This window comes from Cyprinus carpio, chromosome B11, assembly GCF_018340385.1.
Source record: "Cyprinus carpio isolate SPL01 chromosome B11, ASM1834038v1, whole genome shotgun sequence".
In the NCBI taxonomy this organism is placed as follows: Eukaryota; Metazoa; Chordata; class Actinopteri; order Cypriniformes; family Cyprinidae; genus Cyprinus; species Cyprinus carpio.
Window position 1 is genome coordinate 23,408,611 of NC_056607.1, and position 18,577 is coordinate 23,427,187.

An 18,577-nucleotide genomic window follows, 5' to 3' on the forward strand; every position below is an offset into this window, starting at 1 on the left:
AAAAAAAATCTGGGACATTTACAGTAAAATATCGGCAGCTGTGGTTGCCTGAACTTCACCATAAAAAATATGGTAGCAACATTTTAGGTTTTACAGACTTTCACAATGAAATACTGTATTTCATTAACTGATGTAATATTAATTAACCAACATATTGAAGTATTACTATCTGTTTTGAATCATTTTAATGCACTGATAACCACCAAAAATAGGTGGTGATGAGAAAGTCACATGATGAACTAAAGCTCATCACAAGCAGCTTTTCTACGAGCTGAGGAGGGCAATATTTAAGGTGCACAGTCTCATTCACACAAACACTGTATATCATATATAGCGTATATAGTATGGAAACTTACTGTTAACTAATTGACAGGTTTTCACTGTAGCATTTGTACAGTCTTTTACTGTTAAAATCACAACTTTTTTTACAGTATATATATATATATATATATATATATGTGTGTGTGTGTGTGTGTGTGTGTATTAAGTAAATCTAGGTTGCATGACACCCTCACCTTCATAAACCATAAACAAAATTGCATGCTTCAAAACCACTTCCCGTCAGATTCATATAAATCTACACATGATCACCATAAAAGGATGAAGTTCATAAAAGCACAAGACTGACTGCAGATAAACCAGCGTCCAGGACGAAACGAAAGAGAAGAACCATTAAGATCATTTAGTACACTTTCAGGAGAACAAGAAAATGTACAATCAAGGACCAACAGTCGGAAGAATAAACCCTGCATTCACTGACCCTCAGGATGAACAGGATCATCTGGAGAAGTCAAGGATGGGTCAGTCTGTGCAACCACCATACTATCCCAGCGCAGGATACCAGATCCCAAGAGTCAATCCCATCTCTTCTGGATATCCAAACCAACCGTACGGAGCTCCAGTAGGCCCTCAGGGCCCGTATGTCCAGCAGTCATATCCAGGAAGGGCTGTGTATCCCCAAGCAGCGTATGATGGTCAAACTGGTGTCACAGTTCAGCCGGCTGTGTTCATGGCTCCAGTGCTAATGGCTGCTCCGGATTACTTGGGCTACTCCATCTTTACCATGCTGTGCTGCTGTTTACCTCTGGGCATTGCTGCTATTGTCTACTCGTGCTATGTAAGTATTTATTCTTGTAGGATTTTTCTGCTTCGTGTGTATATCTCATTCAAACAATCTCATAAATCAAGCAATTCAAATGGCTCATCATGTTTTAATTAATCTGCTTAATGAACAATAATAAACAGTTCTGCGCACTGTCTGCTGTTGCATGCCTTTGGTCTAAAAACCTAGATGCAATTATATATATTTAGTAAGTTTCTTTTCTGACTAATACACACACACACACACAGACACACAGTTCTTGTAAAACATCATAACTCATTATACAACTCAATTATCCTATCTAGAGATTACAGCATAATTAGGGTTATAATACTGGATAACTCTGAACTTTGGATTTACATTTGAAGGCATCAAGTACAATCTATAATATGACATTATATGGAAAGTGCAGGACTTTTAGTATGTAAAGAAAACCTTGGGAGCTAAATATAAAAACTGACTGCTGAGATGCTGTTTGATTTTATCAACACCGTATCTTATCATGGGCTATAATTAATGGATGGTAATCTGTAAACTGCTTCTGAACCCCCTGGGTATACGTTTTTTCCAAGGTTTTTCAAAATCACTCATGCTGGGCTTTTGTGTTTTCATAGACTCGAGATGCTAACTTGTCTGGAGAGCGAGAGTTAGCGATGAGCAACTCCAGAAAAGCGTTTATCCTGAACAACATGGCTCTCGGTATCGGCCTCACAATCACTGCAGTGTCACTTATCCTCATATTTACAGTTTGAACAGACGTTGTATTCTGCTTCAGATGCATCTACTGATACTGTAACTCAAGACATTGATTTTATGGAAGAAATGACAAATATTTTCCAGACCCTCTGAGGGAATGATCTAATATGGATATGTTTTATGTCATGTTGTGTTTAATGCTGTCAGATTGATCTGTAAGCTGTATGATTATCTGGGCAGAAATCAAAACTTTTAGTTAATAGGCTGATTTAAAATGTTTCTTTCAAATAAAGCATTTAAAATTAAAAGGAAAAGAGTGTTCTGGTTCTAATATATATATAGAGAGAGAGAGAGAGAGAGAGAGAGAGAGAGAGAGAGAGAGAGAGATCTACATACACTACACACATTATTATTTTAAAAAACACATACTAATTTAGATATTTGTGTTTGAATATTGATTTAGAGTATTACAAGTTGTGGGAAAAAAGTTAATTAATCACATGTGGAACTGGGTTATTTAATGAACAAACTATTTACAGGCTTTTTAAAATAATTTTTGGTTCGTTTTTATTATCATTATCTTTTACTAGTTGTTCTTTTGCAATTATTTCCCCTTTCTGGAATGTAGATGTTTTGATTTACAGGCTATTCACCAGTGGTGGTCAGTAACAGAGTAGCTTTACTTCGTTACTGTACTTAAGTACATTTTTCAAGTATCTGTACTTTACTGGAGTAGTTTTATTTTGAGTAACTTTTACTTTTACTTCACTACATTCCAAAGCATAAGATCATACTTTTTACTTCACTACATTTCATAAAACATTTACTTGTTACTCCTTATAATACATCACATGCTCCGACACGCAGAAGCAGTCTTTTCAATGAACCTTTTAAATCGGTTCGCAAATTGCACCAAATGATTCGTTTACGAATTAGAACGATCCGATTGCAGCTGTTCTAGAGTCGACAACTCACTGATTCAAATGAACTGTTTAGTGCGAGTCTCTAGTGAACTGAATTCACAAGTAAGAACCGGGAGATCTTGTGAGCGTGCGCGCGACTGATGCTGCTAAAAGTAAGTTATTAATGTCGAAATTTAGAATTAATAATTGTAACTGAAAATCATATTTAGGTCAAAACTGTCAGATGTTTGAGAACTAAATCTGCTGTAAAGAGTGATCCATTTAAGCCCACTGAAATGCTTGAATGCAGACGATGCAGACACATCAAACAGTGTCTCTATATCAAACAAATTTAAATATTAGTAAAAGATAACGCAAGTGAACACAACATGCAGTTTTTAAATGAAGGTTTTTATTATTAAGGGGAAGAAAATCCAAAACTACATGGCCCTGTGTGAAGAAGTGTTTGCCCCCTAAACCTAATAACTGGTTGGGCCACCCTTAGCAGCAACAACTGCAATCAAGCGTTTGCGATAACTTGCAATGAGTCCGTTCCAGCGCTGTGGAGGAATTTTGGTCCACTTATCTATGCAGAATTGGTGTAATTCAGCCACATTGGAGGGTTTTCGAGCATGAACTGCCTTTTTAAGGTGATGCCACAGCATCTCAGTATGATTCAGGTCAGGACTTTGACTAGGCCACTACAAAGTCTTGATTTTGTTTTTCTTCAGCCATTCAGAGGTGGACTTGCTGGTGTGTTTTGGATTATTGTCCTGCTGCAGAACCCAAGTTCGCTTCAGCTTGAGGTCACGAACAGATGGCCGGACATTGTCCTTCAGGAGTTTTTGGTAAACAGCAGAATTCATGGTTCCATTTATCACAGCAAGTCTTCCAGGTCCGGAAGCAGCAAAACAGCCCCAGACCATCACACTACCACCACCATATTTTACTGTTCATGTGATGTTCTTTTTCTGAAATGCGGTGTTACTTTTACGCCAGACGTAATGGGACACACACCTTCCAAAAAGTTCAACTTTTGTCTCGTCAGTCCACAGAGTATTTCCCCAAAAGTGTTGGGGATCATCAAGATGTTTTCTGGCAAAACTGAGACAAGCCTTCATGTTCTTTTTGCTCAGCAGCGGTTTTCGTTTTGGAACTCTGCCATGCAGACCATTTTTGCCCAGTCTCTTTCTTATGCTGGAGTCATGAACACTGACCTAAACTGAGGCAAGAGAGGCCTGCAGGTCTTTGGATGTTGTTGTGTGGTCTTTTGTGACCTCTTGGATGAGTGGTCGCTGTGCTCTTGGGGTAATTTTGGTCAGCCGGCCACTCCTGGGAAGGTTCTCCACTGTTCAATGTTTTTGTCATTTGTGAATAATGGCTCTGACTGTGGTTCGCTGGAGTCCCAAAGCTTTAGAAATGGCTTTATAACCTTTTCCAGACTGATAGAGCTCAATTACTTTCTTTCTCATGTGTTTCTGAATTTCTTTGGATCTCGGCATGATGTCTAGCTTTTGAGGATCTTTTGGTCTACTTCACTTTGTCAGGCAGGTCCTGTTTAAGAGATTTCTTGATTGTGAACAGGTGTGGCAGTAATCAGGCCTGGGTGTGGCTAGAGAAACTGAACTCAGGTGTAATAAACCACAGTTTTAACAAACACTTCTTCACACAGGGACATGTAGTTTTGGATTTTATTTTCCCTTAATAAAAAAAACCTTCATTTAAAAACTGCATGTTGTGTTTACTTGTGTTATCTTTGACTAATATTTAAATTTGTTTGATGATCTGAAACATTAAAGTGTGACAAACATGCAAAAAAATAAGAAATCAGGAAGGGGGCAACACTTTTTCACACCACTGTATCTTGACTCCATATAGTGGTCATCTTGGGAAAATCCCAGGTATTTTGAGCAGTAGGATTATAAAAAAAATATGTGCTAATATAAAATTGACTTAAGTAGCCTATATAAAATTGCAAAATCTATCTTTCGGTACTTTTTTACTTAAGTACATAAAAAAAAATTGAGTACTTTTGTACGTTCACTTGAGTAAAATTGAAAAAGGAATACTTTTACTTTTACTGAATAATATTTTATTATACGTATCTGTACTTTTACTCAAGTACTTGATTTGTGTACTTCGTCCACCACTGCTATTCACAAACTAATTTTATGTCCATTTACAGTATTCGCAAACTTCGGAAAACAAAAACACCGTGTTAGAATAATATTACAGATAAGCTGAAGTATTATCATACACTGAATCTCTCCTACAAGCATCGAACCACCTCCCACTGAACTGCTATTAATCTACACATCACCATCAGAGGACAAGGTTCAATCAAGACTGCAGATAAACCAGCGTCCAGCGAGGAGCATCAGGAGAAGTCAAGGATGGGTCAGTCTGTGCCACCACCATACTATCCCAGCGCAGAATACGAGATTCCAAGAGTCAATCCCATCTCTTCTGGATATCCAAACCAACCGTACAGAGCTCCAGGAGTCCCTCAGGGCCCGTATGCCCAGCAGTCATATCCAGGGATGGCTATGTATCCCCAAGCAGCATATGTTGGTCAAACTGGGGTCACAGTTCAGCCCACTGTGTTCATGACCCCCACACCGCAAGCCACTCCAATGCCAGATTACATGTGCTACTCTATCTTTACCTTGCTGTGCTGCTGTCTACCTCTGGGCATCGCCGCTACCATCTGCTCCTGCAATGTAAGTATTCATTCTAGACATTTTCTTCATTTTGAGAATATTTATTTGCATCATATGAATTAATAATGCAAATAATAAAATACATAGCTTCTATGAAGAAAATAGTATGCAAAGGAAAATTTAATTTTTCAAAAATGAAGGAAAATGTCATTAATAGATTTCCATACTATTTTAAACATTATAAAAGACAAAGAAAGTATTAAAGTGTTAAACTGTTTAAAGTATTTACATTTAAATACTTTTACTTTAAATACTATAAATTTAAATTTAAGCTTTAAATTAGCTTATGTTTAATATGCTTCATTTACAGCGATATCATTGACTTGATTGCAAATTATTGCACAGATACTATTTAAACTGAGCTGCATGATGACATCACTGAATTCAATGATGAACTGCCTTTAACTGTTATTTTTCATTATTGACACACTGTTTTCCTAATTAATGTTGTTCAGTTGCTTTGATGCAATCTTTTTTTTTCAAGCGCTATATAAATAAAGATGACTTGACTTGACTTTAAAGATAATATATATATAATTGTAAATTGCAATATATAAATTGTACAGAAATGTATCATAAACCTTTTCTTGGAAGTTTCATAAAATGACCAGATATTAACATTGATCATAAAAGATTTTAATGAGCATGTAAATATGTTGTGATATTTGCATCAAATCAAATCTGGTGACTATGTGCCCTATACTGAATGCCATGCTGGAGGGTCATATTAAAAACCCAAACTTTACAGTTCCTGTAAATTAATGATGCCATAGATATGTCATCAGGCAGCTCGATTATCAGATTTACACCAGAAATTAAATCATAATTAAGGTTAGAACTTTGTACCTTAGCCTACATTTGGAGTCATCAAAAGCAATGATCTACCAACTTAATTTTTAACCAAAGAGCGGACATTTGTAAGTTTAATGTGTGAGGCCTGCTTTGGGTACAGTTATTTTAAGCTGTACAGAACAGCTCCTTATGCTGTTTATATTATGGTGGTGTTTTGGTGAATATTTGTTATTGTTGTAATTATGGTGCATTCAAGTCATGTTGGAAAGATCGTATTTGAGCGAGTTTGAACTCATGAACTCCATCACAGTCATAGATCGAATCGGAAGTCACACACAGGCATTCACAGACAGTATACAACAAATCGGATAATATGATATTACAGAATATTATTGCTAAAAAGAACATTATGTTGTGTATTTGGTGTAATGAAATGTGTTTATGCGGTTTAAGGTAAAAAAAAAACACATTATTTTCCACATAATGTACATTATTGTTGCTCCTCTGTGCCCCGCTTTCTGAAACTTGACAATTTTTACAAAGCTCTTTGTTCAGAAAAGCAATGTGTGCTCTGATTGGCCAGCTATTCAGTGCATTGTGATTGGCCGAATACCTCAAGCGTGTGACGGAAATGTTACACCTTTCACTATACTGTGATGCGTGTCCCGGTCAGAACACCAGTGAGACTAGACAAAAACCAATAAAACCCATTACAAACGAGCCATTTGGTGCATCCAGTGGGGACATAATTACTGATTATAATGATTTATACTGTGTTTTTATGCATTGTGTTGCATATTGGGCTGCGTAAACATAAAACCATGTCTGCATTTGTGATCTGAGAAACGACAAACAACAAGCTCTACTCTACACCAGCGGTTCTCAATTCCAGTCCTCACGCCCCCCAGCTCTGCATATTTTGCAAGTCTCTCTTTGTTAACACACCTGATTCAGAAAATCAGCTCGTTAGAAGTGAGCTCCGTGCATGAACTGTGTTCTCATTGACATGGTCCCTACACAGTGTTCATTGCTCCCTACTCCCTGAGCAGGGAAATCTGTTGACGTTACCTCACTTCGGAACATTAATTCATGGATTTGCGCTGTGCAACGTCTTTACACACAGACAAGTGTGACATCATATGCCTTTGTAAACAAATACAATTTAAATTCACGTCTCGCACACTTCAATGCACTTTGAATGGAACATATACGTTCACTTCGAACTGGATTCATGGTGGAATATCCGGTGATGTCCACTTCGCAGGGCACTTATGTTCGAATAGAACAAACGTCTGAAGCCATAAGAGAGACATACAAAACATGCAGAGCAGGAGGATGTGAGGACTGGAATTGAGAACCGCTGCTCTACACTGCTCAAAACTGGCGTTTGAATCATCAGTGGCAAATCCTTTACATGTGTAAACGTACTTACAGACTGTGAGTCAGAACAGCCGGCATTGTAGTCTTCTCTTCCAGGATCAGGAAACAGTCTTTGTCCTCCATAAAATGCGCAGCACACATCTGAATATTTGGGTTGGACTGTTCTGGAACAGTGTTGAAATACAACTTAACCACTGATTTCTAGGTGTGTCCTCTTTTGGAAGAACAAACAAAGTATTTTCACTTTCACAGCGAGAATCAAATGTTACGCCTTCTTTCTTTGCGTGAAGTCTTAACTTTTATAAAGAATATCTCTTTGGATTTGAGACTTTAGTCTTTGCAACTTAACAGATTTTCTTTATGCACCAAGAGCTTGTAACACTCCAAAGAGAAAGGAAAACTTGAAATCACATCATATGACCCCTTTAAGGTCCTTGCACACTGAGTCTGAAATTTTTGTATGCATTTTTTCTTCTTTTTTTCGTATTCATCATCCTTTCCCATATCAAAATGCTTTCTATGGACGCGAAAACGCGGAAAACCGAACCTGATCCCAAAAAAAATGTAACGACAGATGACAGTTTCGAAGGCAGTGTGTAAACGTGACTGACACAACGTGAGGTTTTATTTATTTTTTAACTTGCAAAAATTTCAGACTCAGTGTGCAAAGACCTTTAATTTTCTTGTGCATAATAAACTCACTTTAATATGCTTGGCTTTTGTGTTTTCACAGACTCGAGATGCTAACTTGTCTGGACAGCGAGAGTTAGCGATGAGCAGCTCCAGAGCGGCGTTGATCCTGAACAACGTGGCTCTCTGTTTCGGCATTCTAATCATCACTGCAGCCACTATTGTAATACTTTATGTGTACGAAGTATTTGATTGAACAGATGTTGTATCCTACTTCAAATGAACCTATTCTCATACTGTAACTCGTCAATGACTTTGTGGAAGAAATGACAAGTATTTTCAAGACCTTCTAAGGAAATAAAGTACAATTAAGCTTTTTTTATTTCATGTTGTTTTTAATGCTTTCAGACTGTGTATAATCTGTGCATTTTACATTGGGCAGAAATGAAACTACATTTTAAGTGCTGATTTAAAATGTTTGTTTCTTTCATTCTTTTAAAGTACACATTCATATAATGTGGTTTTAATGTGAATGAATGGAAAGTGTTTTGTTTTTATTATATATATATACTGTTATATATATATATGTGGGTGTGTTTTTTTTAAAGATGTGAAAACTATTTACAGGCTATTTTTATTTATTTTTATTATTATCATATTCTATTGATTGTTCTTTAGCAATTATTTCCCCTTTCTGGAATGTAGATGTTTTGATTTACAGGCTATTCACAAGAGCACGTAAAAAAAAGGATTTACACTATTTAATGCCGATTTACAGTATTTGCAACCTTCCCTAAACACTTTCCCTCATTTGTCAAGTTGGATAGGGAAGTTTTTGGCTCTCATTCTCAATTAGAACTTGATGCATTTCTATATTTCACCACAGATTTATTTGGAAACCTGTGGTGCTGTTGCATGCATGCAGGAAACTCTGACTACAGCGTTTAGCTACCCTGCCATGTGTTCAATTTCAATATATCCATCTCACTTTGCGACTTAAAATATTCTATAAACTCTGAAAAATATGTTGAATAATGCTGAACAGATTTACAAGTTAACGATTTAGGACTGATTCAGTTATCGGTTTTCAAGTGGATGAATATTTTGGCGGGATTTTGGTTTTGTTCTTGGTTTTTAAGGATGAGGGTGTCACACAACCTGACATCTGTCGAATTTAATGAGTTTCTACTAAATGACAGATAAATGTGGGACAAAATTCTGGACACATCATCTTTGACATCAACAACAAAAGATATGGAAATGTTTTCTTCTTTTTTTTTAAAGGTGGATATTTGCTTTATGGACTTGTTGTGAAACAGTAATATTACAGATAAGCTAAGCCTTATCTACACAACCTCTCCTACAAGCTACACACCACCTCCCATTGAACTGCTATGAATCAACATGACCATCAGAGGACAAGGTTCAACAAAGACTGCAGATAAACCAGCATCCAGCGAGGAGCATCTCAGCTGAGCATGAAACGAAAGAGAAAAACCTTCAAGACCATTTAGTACACTTACAAGAGAACAAGAGAAGAGATGTACAATCAAGGACCAACAGTCGGAAGAATAAACCCTGCATTCACTGACCCTCAGGATGAACAGGATCAATCGAACAAGCCTATGGGTCAGTCTGTGCCCCCACCATACTATCCCAATAAATGTAAACAAATAATATAATAAATGGCTCATTATGTTTTGATTAAAGAGTATTAGAGATTAGTGCTAAAGAATTACAATATTTTTTGAAATGCAACATCAGTTTGGAATTAGGCTGATAATGCACAATGCAAACTTTTTTTGAGCAATGTTGCTTGGGCACTTTCCCATTGAGAATGGGTAACACATTTCTATCTGGATATTTTAGATCAGTCGTGGGCTCTGTGTCTCGAAAGTTTGAAGAAGTGAAGTTCAAAATGGTATAGAAATAACATTTTCCTTCACTGAATGTTTCATAAAATGACCCATAGATGCAAATGAAACTTACAGTTCCTGTAAATGATGTCACAGATATTTCATCAGACACTCCCAGAAAAAAAAGTACAAAAGTTGTCTCCTTGACAGTACCATTTTAATATGTACAAATTTACTCATATCTAGCCAACTTTTAAGGTACCAATATTCAACCCTTTAGGTTACAAATGTGTAGCTTTTGAAAAGGTATACCACCCCAGTGACGGCTTTTGTACCATTTATATCTAAATGTAGACACTCTTAAAAAAATGCACACGCAAAAAATAAGGCACAATGTACTGTATAATTTGAAGGATTGTTTATTTTTTACAGGTGTTTTACCAGTATTTAGAATTTTAAAGTATTTTAGAGTTAAATGAAATGTCCATAAAATTGAAATGGATAATGTGTAATTAGCTGCCAGTGCTTTTTCTGTTATTTTATGGATTTGTTTTTTTAAAGTGCATGACTTATCTCATTTACATTAGTAATTACAGCATAATTAAGGTTTTAATTTTGGATAACTTTGCAATGATCCATAGTATGAAAAATGCAGAATTCTTAGTATGAAAGAAAAAGACGGCATTTGCTAAATACTAAAACTGACAACTTTGATTTCTTCAACAATCAGGCCTGTTATGGTCTACAAACAGGCTTCTGGATACGAGGTTTACTTCAGGGTTTTTTTTTCAAAGTCACTTTAATTTGCTTGACATTCATGTTTTCACAGACTCGAGATGCTAACGTTGATGGACACCGAGAGTTAGCGATGAGTAGCTCCAGATCGGCATTGATCCTGAACAGTATCGCTCATCACGGCCAGCACTATCCTCTTAATTTATTTGTATAGTGCAAGATAATGAACAGATGTTGTATTCTGCTTCAGATAAATCTACTCTTATTGTAACTCATCAATGACTTTGTGGAAGAAATGACAAGTAGCCTATTTTCAAGGCACTCTAAAAAAAAAAAAATGTATGATTATATTATTTATTCCTTGCTGTATTTAATGTGGTTAGATTAATCTCTGAACTGTATGATTATCTGTGCATTTTACATCTACAGTAGCAGATGTGAAATTAAAGTACATGTTTCTTTATACCAATATTTTAAATTAGACATCAAAATAAGGCATTTGAATAAAATCACAGCATATCTTTTTTTACCATAAGTTGCAGAGCTTATTTCAGGAAAAGAAACAGCTGAGCATTTTATGGTTGGAAAGAAATGCAAATTAATGTGCAGCACATTTATGAATGTTATCATGACCATCTATCTAATCTTATTTTACTGCACTCCTAGAAAACCAAACCAATGCAACATTTTTTTTTTTTTTTTTTTTTTTTTGAGTGTGGAATGAAATAAAGTTTATAACCAAGGAGACTTTTCGACCTTTAACCTTATAGTGTGTTTCTGATGCAAACAGGATGTCAGAGGTGTGTCTGCAGATGAACACTTCACTGCACTCATAAGGCTTTTATTTGCATGCATTGGCACTTTGAGTCGCCTAACTATTTTACATTTTGTCAAAAAGTTTGTCAAAAAGAAAACCGATGATCAAAAAGAATCAGAGCAGATACTTGAAAGAATAACGCTTTCAAAAAACATTAAATATATACAGCATGTAGCCTATAGAAACAAATTCTGTTTGTGTACTATACAAGAATACTCTTGTTGTTGCGATGTTCACTAGGGGGCAGCAATGTCATGTGACATACAGTATCCTCTGCAAAAGTTTTACGGTGCAGTTTACTGTGAAGCCTGAAATAAACACAAGTGTGCTCAGATGCATCGTGCCAATCCAACAGTGTCTGCTCGTTTTCGTACACAGTGTCATTCTGAAGAAAAAGACATATCAAAAGTTTGTATTTGAATCTAGTTTTACATTATTCTATTAAAAACTGGTTGTGTTTACCTCTCTGTTTTTTTCTTTTCTTTTAGGTCTTCTCAGGTTTTGTTGTTTTTTCATTCTGTTTAAACAAAAAAAAAAAAAGAAAACAAAAAGTGACATAAGCGCGGTTATGAAGGTAGTGAACTCTCGCAGGCCAAAAAGTCAATTGTCTATTGTCAATAGTTCAGCTATATGTTTAAAGCAGGCAGTTCACACAATATTTTTTTTTTTTAAGGTATATTTTTGGTATTTTCGCCTTTATTTCGATAGGACAAATCAGAACTGACAGGAAGCAAAGTGAGGGAGAAATAGGAGGCGGGATCAGAAAAGGTCCTCGAGTTGGGATTCGAACTTGGGACACGTGTAGCGCAACAGCGCTGTATGTCGACACACTGTCCACAATGCTATCGGCGCCGACACAAAATTCATTTTTAAACCAGTTTTCTGTTAGTCATCAGCAAATTTGTGTGACCAACTAAACCGAGTGAAATCTACGTGGCTAAGTTCCCAAATAGTGCGGATTACATATCGAAGTGACCAGATTTCACCTGTAAACGTGAGATGTAAAGTAGAACCAGATCACACACTCACATCATCCACAGAGCTAGACAAACCAGCAGCAGAACGACAGGAATCAGGAGATACAACAGAGTTATGGTTCCAACGCTATCGTACGCCACATCTGGAGAAAGAAATAATCGATCAGATATGCACAGTGACACATAGATCAAGTGTTTTTCTCATGATTTACTCACAGGTGACATCGAGGAGCGTCTCGGCCGACGGGAACGTTTCAAAGCGTTCCAGTGCACACGAGTATCGTCCTGAATCCTCGCGGCTCACCGCAGAAACATGCAGCTGATCTCCGGAATAACGGAGATCCAAACGAAGCCCGTTCTTGAACCAGATGAAGGTTTGTTTTGGAGGACAGCTGGTCTTACAGGTCAGTGTGACGTTCTGACCTTCAGTCACACGATCAGAGTCCACAGACACCTGAAGATCTAATAAAACACACACATCTGTCTCTAAATATCAGATGTAAATGGAAGATTCATACCAAGTGAAAATGAATCAAGGGGTAGAGTAATATTTACCTGTGACATGTACAGTGAATTCTGATGGACTGTTTGAGGTAAATGTGGTGTCTCCAATTCTGTTAATGAAGCTCGTGTAATATGTGCCAGCGTCTGTCTCTTTTAGACCATGAATTAGTAGGTAACACCTGTCAAATAAATTTATATATCTGTACCGGGAGTCCTTACTGGGATCTGCTAGAGTTTCAGTATTATTTATTCTGAGTTTCCATGACTTAAATGTCCATCCAGGATATAATAAACATGTGGACCCCAGAGCCACAGTTGATCCTGCAGGAGCACAAACTGATCCAGGGTTAAAAACCACAGTGTCATTCTGAGCAAATAAACCTGAAACACAAATCAGAACACGAGTCAAAAAGTGTATGAATGTGTGAAAATGTACAACTTCCAGATAATAATTTTCTGCCAAATGAAGTTTAGGTCACAGTGTTGTAGCACTGAAGATTTTTACAAGAACACAATAAAGACTAGCAAATGATTGACTGAATGAGTCTTACCTTTCAGAAACAGCAGAAATAACACAATGAGAGAATATTTGGGGTTCATGGCAGATTCACTCAGTATTATGAATTAATACGGTTTGGTGTTTGCTTTTAAAATGTCTGGAATGATTCCTTGATATGGAAGCGAACGTTCTCTCAAGAAGACTGAAGACTGGTTCTAATTAATATGAGGAACTGACAGGAAAACCCACATGAACACAAATGAGGATGTTTGTAGTTCCTGTTATGATGAGTCTTTTCCTCCACACACTTCACAACAACCATAAAATTTCAAAATAACAATTTCCGCATTCTTATGAAAAAAAAATGAGTAATAAACTTTATTTGTAGCATGACATGAGTGAGAAACAAATGACAAGTGAAGTAGCATCAATCGGTCAAAAGAGTCTGTGAATTTATGGGTTTTTTCAAGCAATAAACTGATTATTTTATTCTGAGATGATTTGGTCACTTCCAATTTTTCAACACAAACGTAAAGGTATCGATTGAATAACTGATACATCAAAACACCATGAAATAATTTTTCTTCAGACACAACAGATCAGAAATCAGATTCACTTACATATCGGAAAATAACATACAGGTCCTTCTCAAAAAATTAGCATATTGTGATAAACGTTCATTATTTTCCATAATGTAATGATAAAAATTAAACTTTCATATATTTTAGATTCATTGCACACCAACTGAAATATTTCAGGTCTTTTATTGTTTTAATACTGATGATTTTGGCATACAGCTCATGAAAACCCAAAATTCCTATCTCAAAAAAATTAGCATATTTCATCCGACCAATAAAAGAAAAGTGTTTTTAATACAAAAAAAGTCAACCTTCAAATAATTATGTTCAGTTATGCACTCAATACTTGGTCGGGAATCCTTTTGCAGAAATGACTGCTTCAATGCGGCGTGGCATGGAGGCAATCAGCCTGTGGCACTGCTGAGGTGTTATGGAGGCCCAGGATGCTTCGATAGCGGCCTTAAGCTCATCCAGAGTGTTGGGTCTTGCGTCTCTCAACTTTCTCTTCACAATATCCCACAGATTCTCTATGGGGTTCAGGTCAGGAGAGTTGGCAGGCCAATTGAGCACAGTAATACCATGGTCAGTAAACCATTTACCAGTGGTTTTGGCACTGTGAGCAGGTGCCAGGTCGTGCTGAAAAAAAACGAAATCTTCATCTCCATAAAGCTTTTCAGCAGATGGAAGCATGAAGTGCTCCAAAATCTCCTGATAGCTAGCTGCATTGACCCTGCCCTTGATAAAACACAGTGGACCAACACCAGCAGCTGACATGGCACCCCAGACCATCACTGACTGTGGGTACTTGACACTGGACTTCAGGCATTTTGGCACTTCCTTCTCCCCAGTCTTCCTCCAGACTCTGGCACCTTGATTTCCGAATGACATGCAAAATTTGCTTTCATCCGAAAAAAAGTACTTTGGACCACTGAGCAACAGTCCAGTGCTGCTTCTCTGTAGCCCAGGTCAGGCGCTTCTGCCGCTGTTTCTGGTTCAAAAGCACACGCCTGTGCACGGTGGCTCTGGATGTTTCTACTCCAGACTCAGTCCACTGCTTCCGCAGGTCCCCCAAGGTCTGGAATCGGTCCTTCTCCACAATCTTCCTCAGGGTCCGGTCACCTCTTCTCGTTGTGCAGCATTTTTTGCCACACTTTTTCCTTCCCACAGACTTCCCACTGAGGTGCCTTGATACAGCACTCTGGGAACAGCCTATTCGTTCAGAAATTTCTTTCTGTGTCTTACCCTCTCGCTTGAGGGTGTCAATGATGGCCTTCTGGACAGCAGTCAGGTCGGCAGTCTTACCCATGATTGCGGTTTTGAGTAATGAACCAGGCTGGGAGTTTTTAAAAGCCTCAGGAATCTTTTGCAGGTGTTTAGAGTTAATTAGTTGATTCAGATGATTAGGTTAATAGCTCGTTTAGAGAACCTTTTCATGATATGCTAATTTTTTGAGATATTAAAACAATAAAAGACCTGAAATATTTCAGTTGGTGTGCAATGAATCTAAAATATATGAAAGTTTAATTTTTATCATTACATTATGGAAAATAATGAACTTTTATCACAATATGCTAATTTTTTGAGAAGGACCTGTATATTATTACTAGTGAAATAAAAAAAATAATGAAAGGTCTGTTTTAATGGCAAGAACAGGGTAAAATTATATTTTAAATAGAGTATATGAACAAATGAATAAATGTACTAAAAGTGAGAAACCTGACAAAACAAGTCACCTTTTTTCGCTTAAGCAGCTTTACAGTTTTAAACAGGAAAATAGTGTATTAATAATGCAAACAAAAATCAATTCTGCTGTAAAGCAGCTCTAAAAAAGAGGACAATAGTTAAGAGTGTTAATATTTTAGTTAAAGGCGGTTCATCCTTGATTCAGTGATGTCATCGTCCAGGGCTGCATTTCCCAAAAGCATCGCAAGCCTCTTCTTCGACAAAAAATCTTATCTAAACTTGCTGAAGTCTCTATTAAAATTATCCCGGTAAATTATAAACTTGCTAAATTTAATAATAGCATTTCCCCAAATTGCTCCTTTTGTCTTTAGTCTGAAGAAACAATCAATCATTTATTTTGCTTACTGTAAAATGTTCTGGGTTGACTTTTCCACTTTTATTTAAAAAATATTTATATCCAAACTTCTGTATATCCCCCCAAAATGTGTTTTTGGTTACTCCTTGAATCTAGACCCTTCTCTCTTTAAATTTAATATTAATTTCTTCCCATTTCTTGGATTCATAAAATACACATTTTCAGAAAACTCCTTCCTTTTTTGTTTTCAAGAAAGATTTTGATGTGCATGTAAACTCTTTAAGAAACTCTTATAACTCTATTGCATGCGAGACTTTCATAGTGTGATATAAAATTTAAATTAAAATTAAGACATGCTTTGGATTAATGTAGGCTATGTAACTCTCATTGTTTTTTGTTCTTATTCTGTCTTTGTATTTGTTGTTCTTTTGTTGCATAATATGAATTTTAAAAATTCCCCAAAAAGTTGATTGTACCTTCGTAGACACCTTTAACATTTCTCACGTTATCACAGTTAATTCGCTATAGTTTAGAAAATGGTAATAAAATATGAGAAGAACTCACAGTGTCAGAACAAATTCATCTTGATAATGTCATACTGTAACTTCGATAGAAAGGTATGTAATCAAGTCAAGTCATCTTTATTTATATAGCGCTTTAAACAAAAAAGATTGCGTCAGAGCAACTGAACAACATTAATTAGGAAAACAGTGTGTCAATAATGCAAAATGACAGTTAAAGGCAGTTCATCATTGAATTCAGTGATGTCATCATGCAGCTCAGTTTAAATAGTATCTGTGCAATAATTTGCAATCAAGTCAATGATATCGCTTTAAATGAAGTGTCCCCAACTAAGCAAGCCAGAGGCGACAGCGGCAAGCAGTGCCGGCCCGAGCCTCTTGGGGGCCCTAAGCAGAATTTGATTTGGGGGCCCCCCATCCCACCACACGGAGTCACCTGTGCTTGAAGATTATTGACACAAATGTCACGCTATAATGTTACATTATAAATGAATACAGTGAGGTTATGTATTGATACAAAATAAATAATAAAAAAATTATACTTAAAATACTTTACTCTTAAACTTCTGAATACAAACTGTCACAAAACATGAAATAAATAATTTTCAAATGTGAAAATGGTCCAACTGCTAGAATGCACTTTGTTTTTTGGAGTGAATTTGCCATTAATTTTTACACAGTAAAAATTTTGAAACTTAATACAGTAATAATCAGGATCACAAGAACAGGAATCAACTGAAAGAATTGAGCAAACCTATAAAGCAAAGATTTTTATGAGTGTTTGAAAATGGGTAATGGTGCAACTGCTAGAATGCACTTTTTTTGGAGTGGTTTTGCCATTAATTTTCTCCAAAATTATACAGTAAATGGTAATTCAGTAATATTCAGGGTCACTGTTAAAAGTAATCAATTGGAAAAATGAGCAAACCTTTTAAGGAAAGCTTTTTTACAAGTAAGTGCTTTTTATGAGAAAAGAGTGAGAATGCACATTGAGTTTTGGAGTGATTTGCCTTTAAATTGTACAGAAGTTGTATAATAGATTGAACTTGAAAATGAATACAGCAATAGTCAGGGTCACTATTAGTCGAAAGGTATACACACACAAACAACACACAAACGCAATATATGTTTTATCAATGTTAATATATATATATATATATATATATATATATATATATATATATATATATATATATATATATATATATATAAACATTGATAAATTATGTATATTAATAAATGTACAATACAAATGTTAATGTACAAAAAAAACTATGTATTCACAAACATTAATTCAATGTTCAAGTCATTTGAAAAAAAAAAATGAAATTGTATTATTTATGTCAGGATATAAAATAGCAATAAATAAATATTCTGATGTACCTTTAAGTTCTTTTTAGGGTTAAATTACAGTTTATGCAGATTTTTTTTTTTGGGGGGGTCACCCGTGAACTATTGAAAATATCAGCAAAAGTATAAAGGAAACGCCGTTATGACAGCTTCTTTACATCAATTCTGACCGCTCCCAGCACCCATACCGCACGATTAGACGCACAAACCAAAAAAAAAAAAAAAAAAAAAAGTACTTTCAAACCGCAGCTGGCTTGACCACAGTAGATCACGAGTCATGACTAGCTGCTACCTCGAGTGACGTGAGCACAATTTGTGCTGCTGCTGCACAAAACATACTGTAAATAATCACGCAAACATACCTTTATCTTGCTCTTTTTTCTCCTCCTCTTGTCTTTTTCTTCTTTCTCTTTTCTGCACCAGAGGGATACATCCTTTTTTGTGACATGGCTTATCATTTATTACAGTGACGCGCACTTG

At 36.2% G+C, this 18,577-nt stretch overlaps 3 protein-coding genes across 3 annotated transcripts; 2 read left to right on the top strand and 1 right to left on the bottom strand.

Annotated features, from left to right (window-relative positions):
• Nucleotides 1-658: 658 nt before the first annotated feature.
• On the top strand, nucleotides 659-2,092 carry LOC122138956 (synapse differentiation-inducing gene protein 1-like). Its single transcript, XM_042734652.1, has 2 exons — nucleotides 659-1,117; nucleotides 1,717-2,092. Exons 1-2 carry the CDS (start codon nucleotides 710-712, stop codon nucleotides 1,852-1,854), a joined length of 546 nt encoding a protein of 181 aa, XP_042590586.1. The 5' UTR covers nucleotides 659-709; the 3' UTR covers nucleotides 1,855-2,092.
• Nucleotides 2,093-5,048: 2,956 nt separating this feature from the next.
• On the top strand, nucleotides 5,049-8,599 carry LOC122138957 (synapse differentiation-inducing gene protein 1-like). The gene is made up of 2 exons (XM_042734653.1): nucleotides 5,049-5,420; nucleotides 8,326-8,599. Exons 1-2 carry the CDS (start codon nucleotides 5,094-5,096, stop codon nucleotides 8,476-8,478), a joined length of 480 nt encoding a protein of 159 aa, XP_042590587.1. The 5' UTR covers nucleotides 5,049-5,093; the 3' UTR covers nucleotides 8,479-8,599.
• A 1,882-nt stretch (nucleotides 8,600-10,481) lies between these two features.
• LOC109063070 (transmembrane and immunoglobulin domain-containing protein 1-like) lies at nucleotides 10,482-13,878 on the bottom strand. The gene is made up of 6 exons (XM_042734654.1): nucleotides 13,663-13,878; nucleotides 13,163-13,492; nucleotides 12,824-13,069; nucleotides 12,660-12,750; nucleotides 12,093-12,147; nucleotides 10,482-12,015 (listed from the first exon to the last, which is right to left on the bottom strand). The coding sequence occupies exons 1-6, from the start codon at nucleotides 13,709-13,711 to the stop codon at nucleotides 11,833-11,835; spliced, it is 954 nt and encodes a 317-aa protein (XP_042590588.1). The 5' UTR covers nucleotides 13,712-13,878; the 3' UTR covers nucleotides 10,482-11,832.
• Nucleotides 13,879-18,577: the final 4,699 nt, after the last annotated feature.

Coding starts and splice junctions, on each gene's coding strand:
- LOC122138957 (XM_042734653.1), top strand. CDS start 5,094: ATGGGTCAGTCTGTGCCACCACCATACTATCCCAGCGCAGAATACGAG. Junction 5,421..8,325: donor CTACCATCTGCTCCTGCAAT/GTAAGTATTCAT, acceptor GTGTTTTCACAG/ACTCGAGATGCTAACTTGTC.
- LOC109063070 (XM_042734654.1), bottom strand. CDS start 13,711: ATGAACCCCAAATATTCTCTCATTGTGTTATTTCTGCTGTTTCTGAAA. Junction 13,493..13,662: donor ATTTCTGCTGTTTCTGAAAG/GTAAGACTCATT, acceptor TTTGTGTTTCAG/GTTTATTTGCTCAGAATGAC. Junction 13,070..13,162: donor ATTCACTGTACATGTCACAG/GTAAATATTACT, acceptor GTGTTTTATTAG/ATCTTCAGGTGTCTGTGGAC.
- LOC122138956 (XM_042734652.1), top strand. CDS start 710: ATGTACAATCAAGGACCAACAGTCGGAAGAATAAACCCTGCATTCACT. Junction 1,118..1,716: donor CTATTGTCTACTCGTGCTAT/GTAAGTATTTAT, acceptor GTGTTTTCATAG/ACTCGAGATGCTAACTTGTC.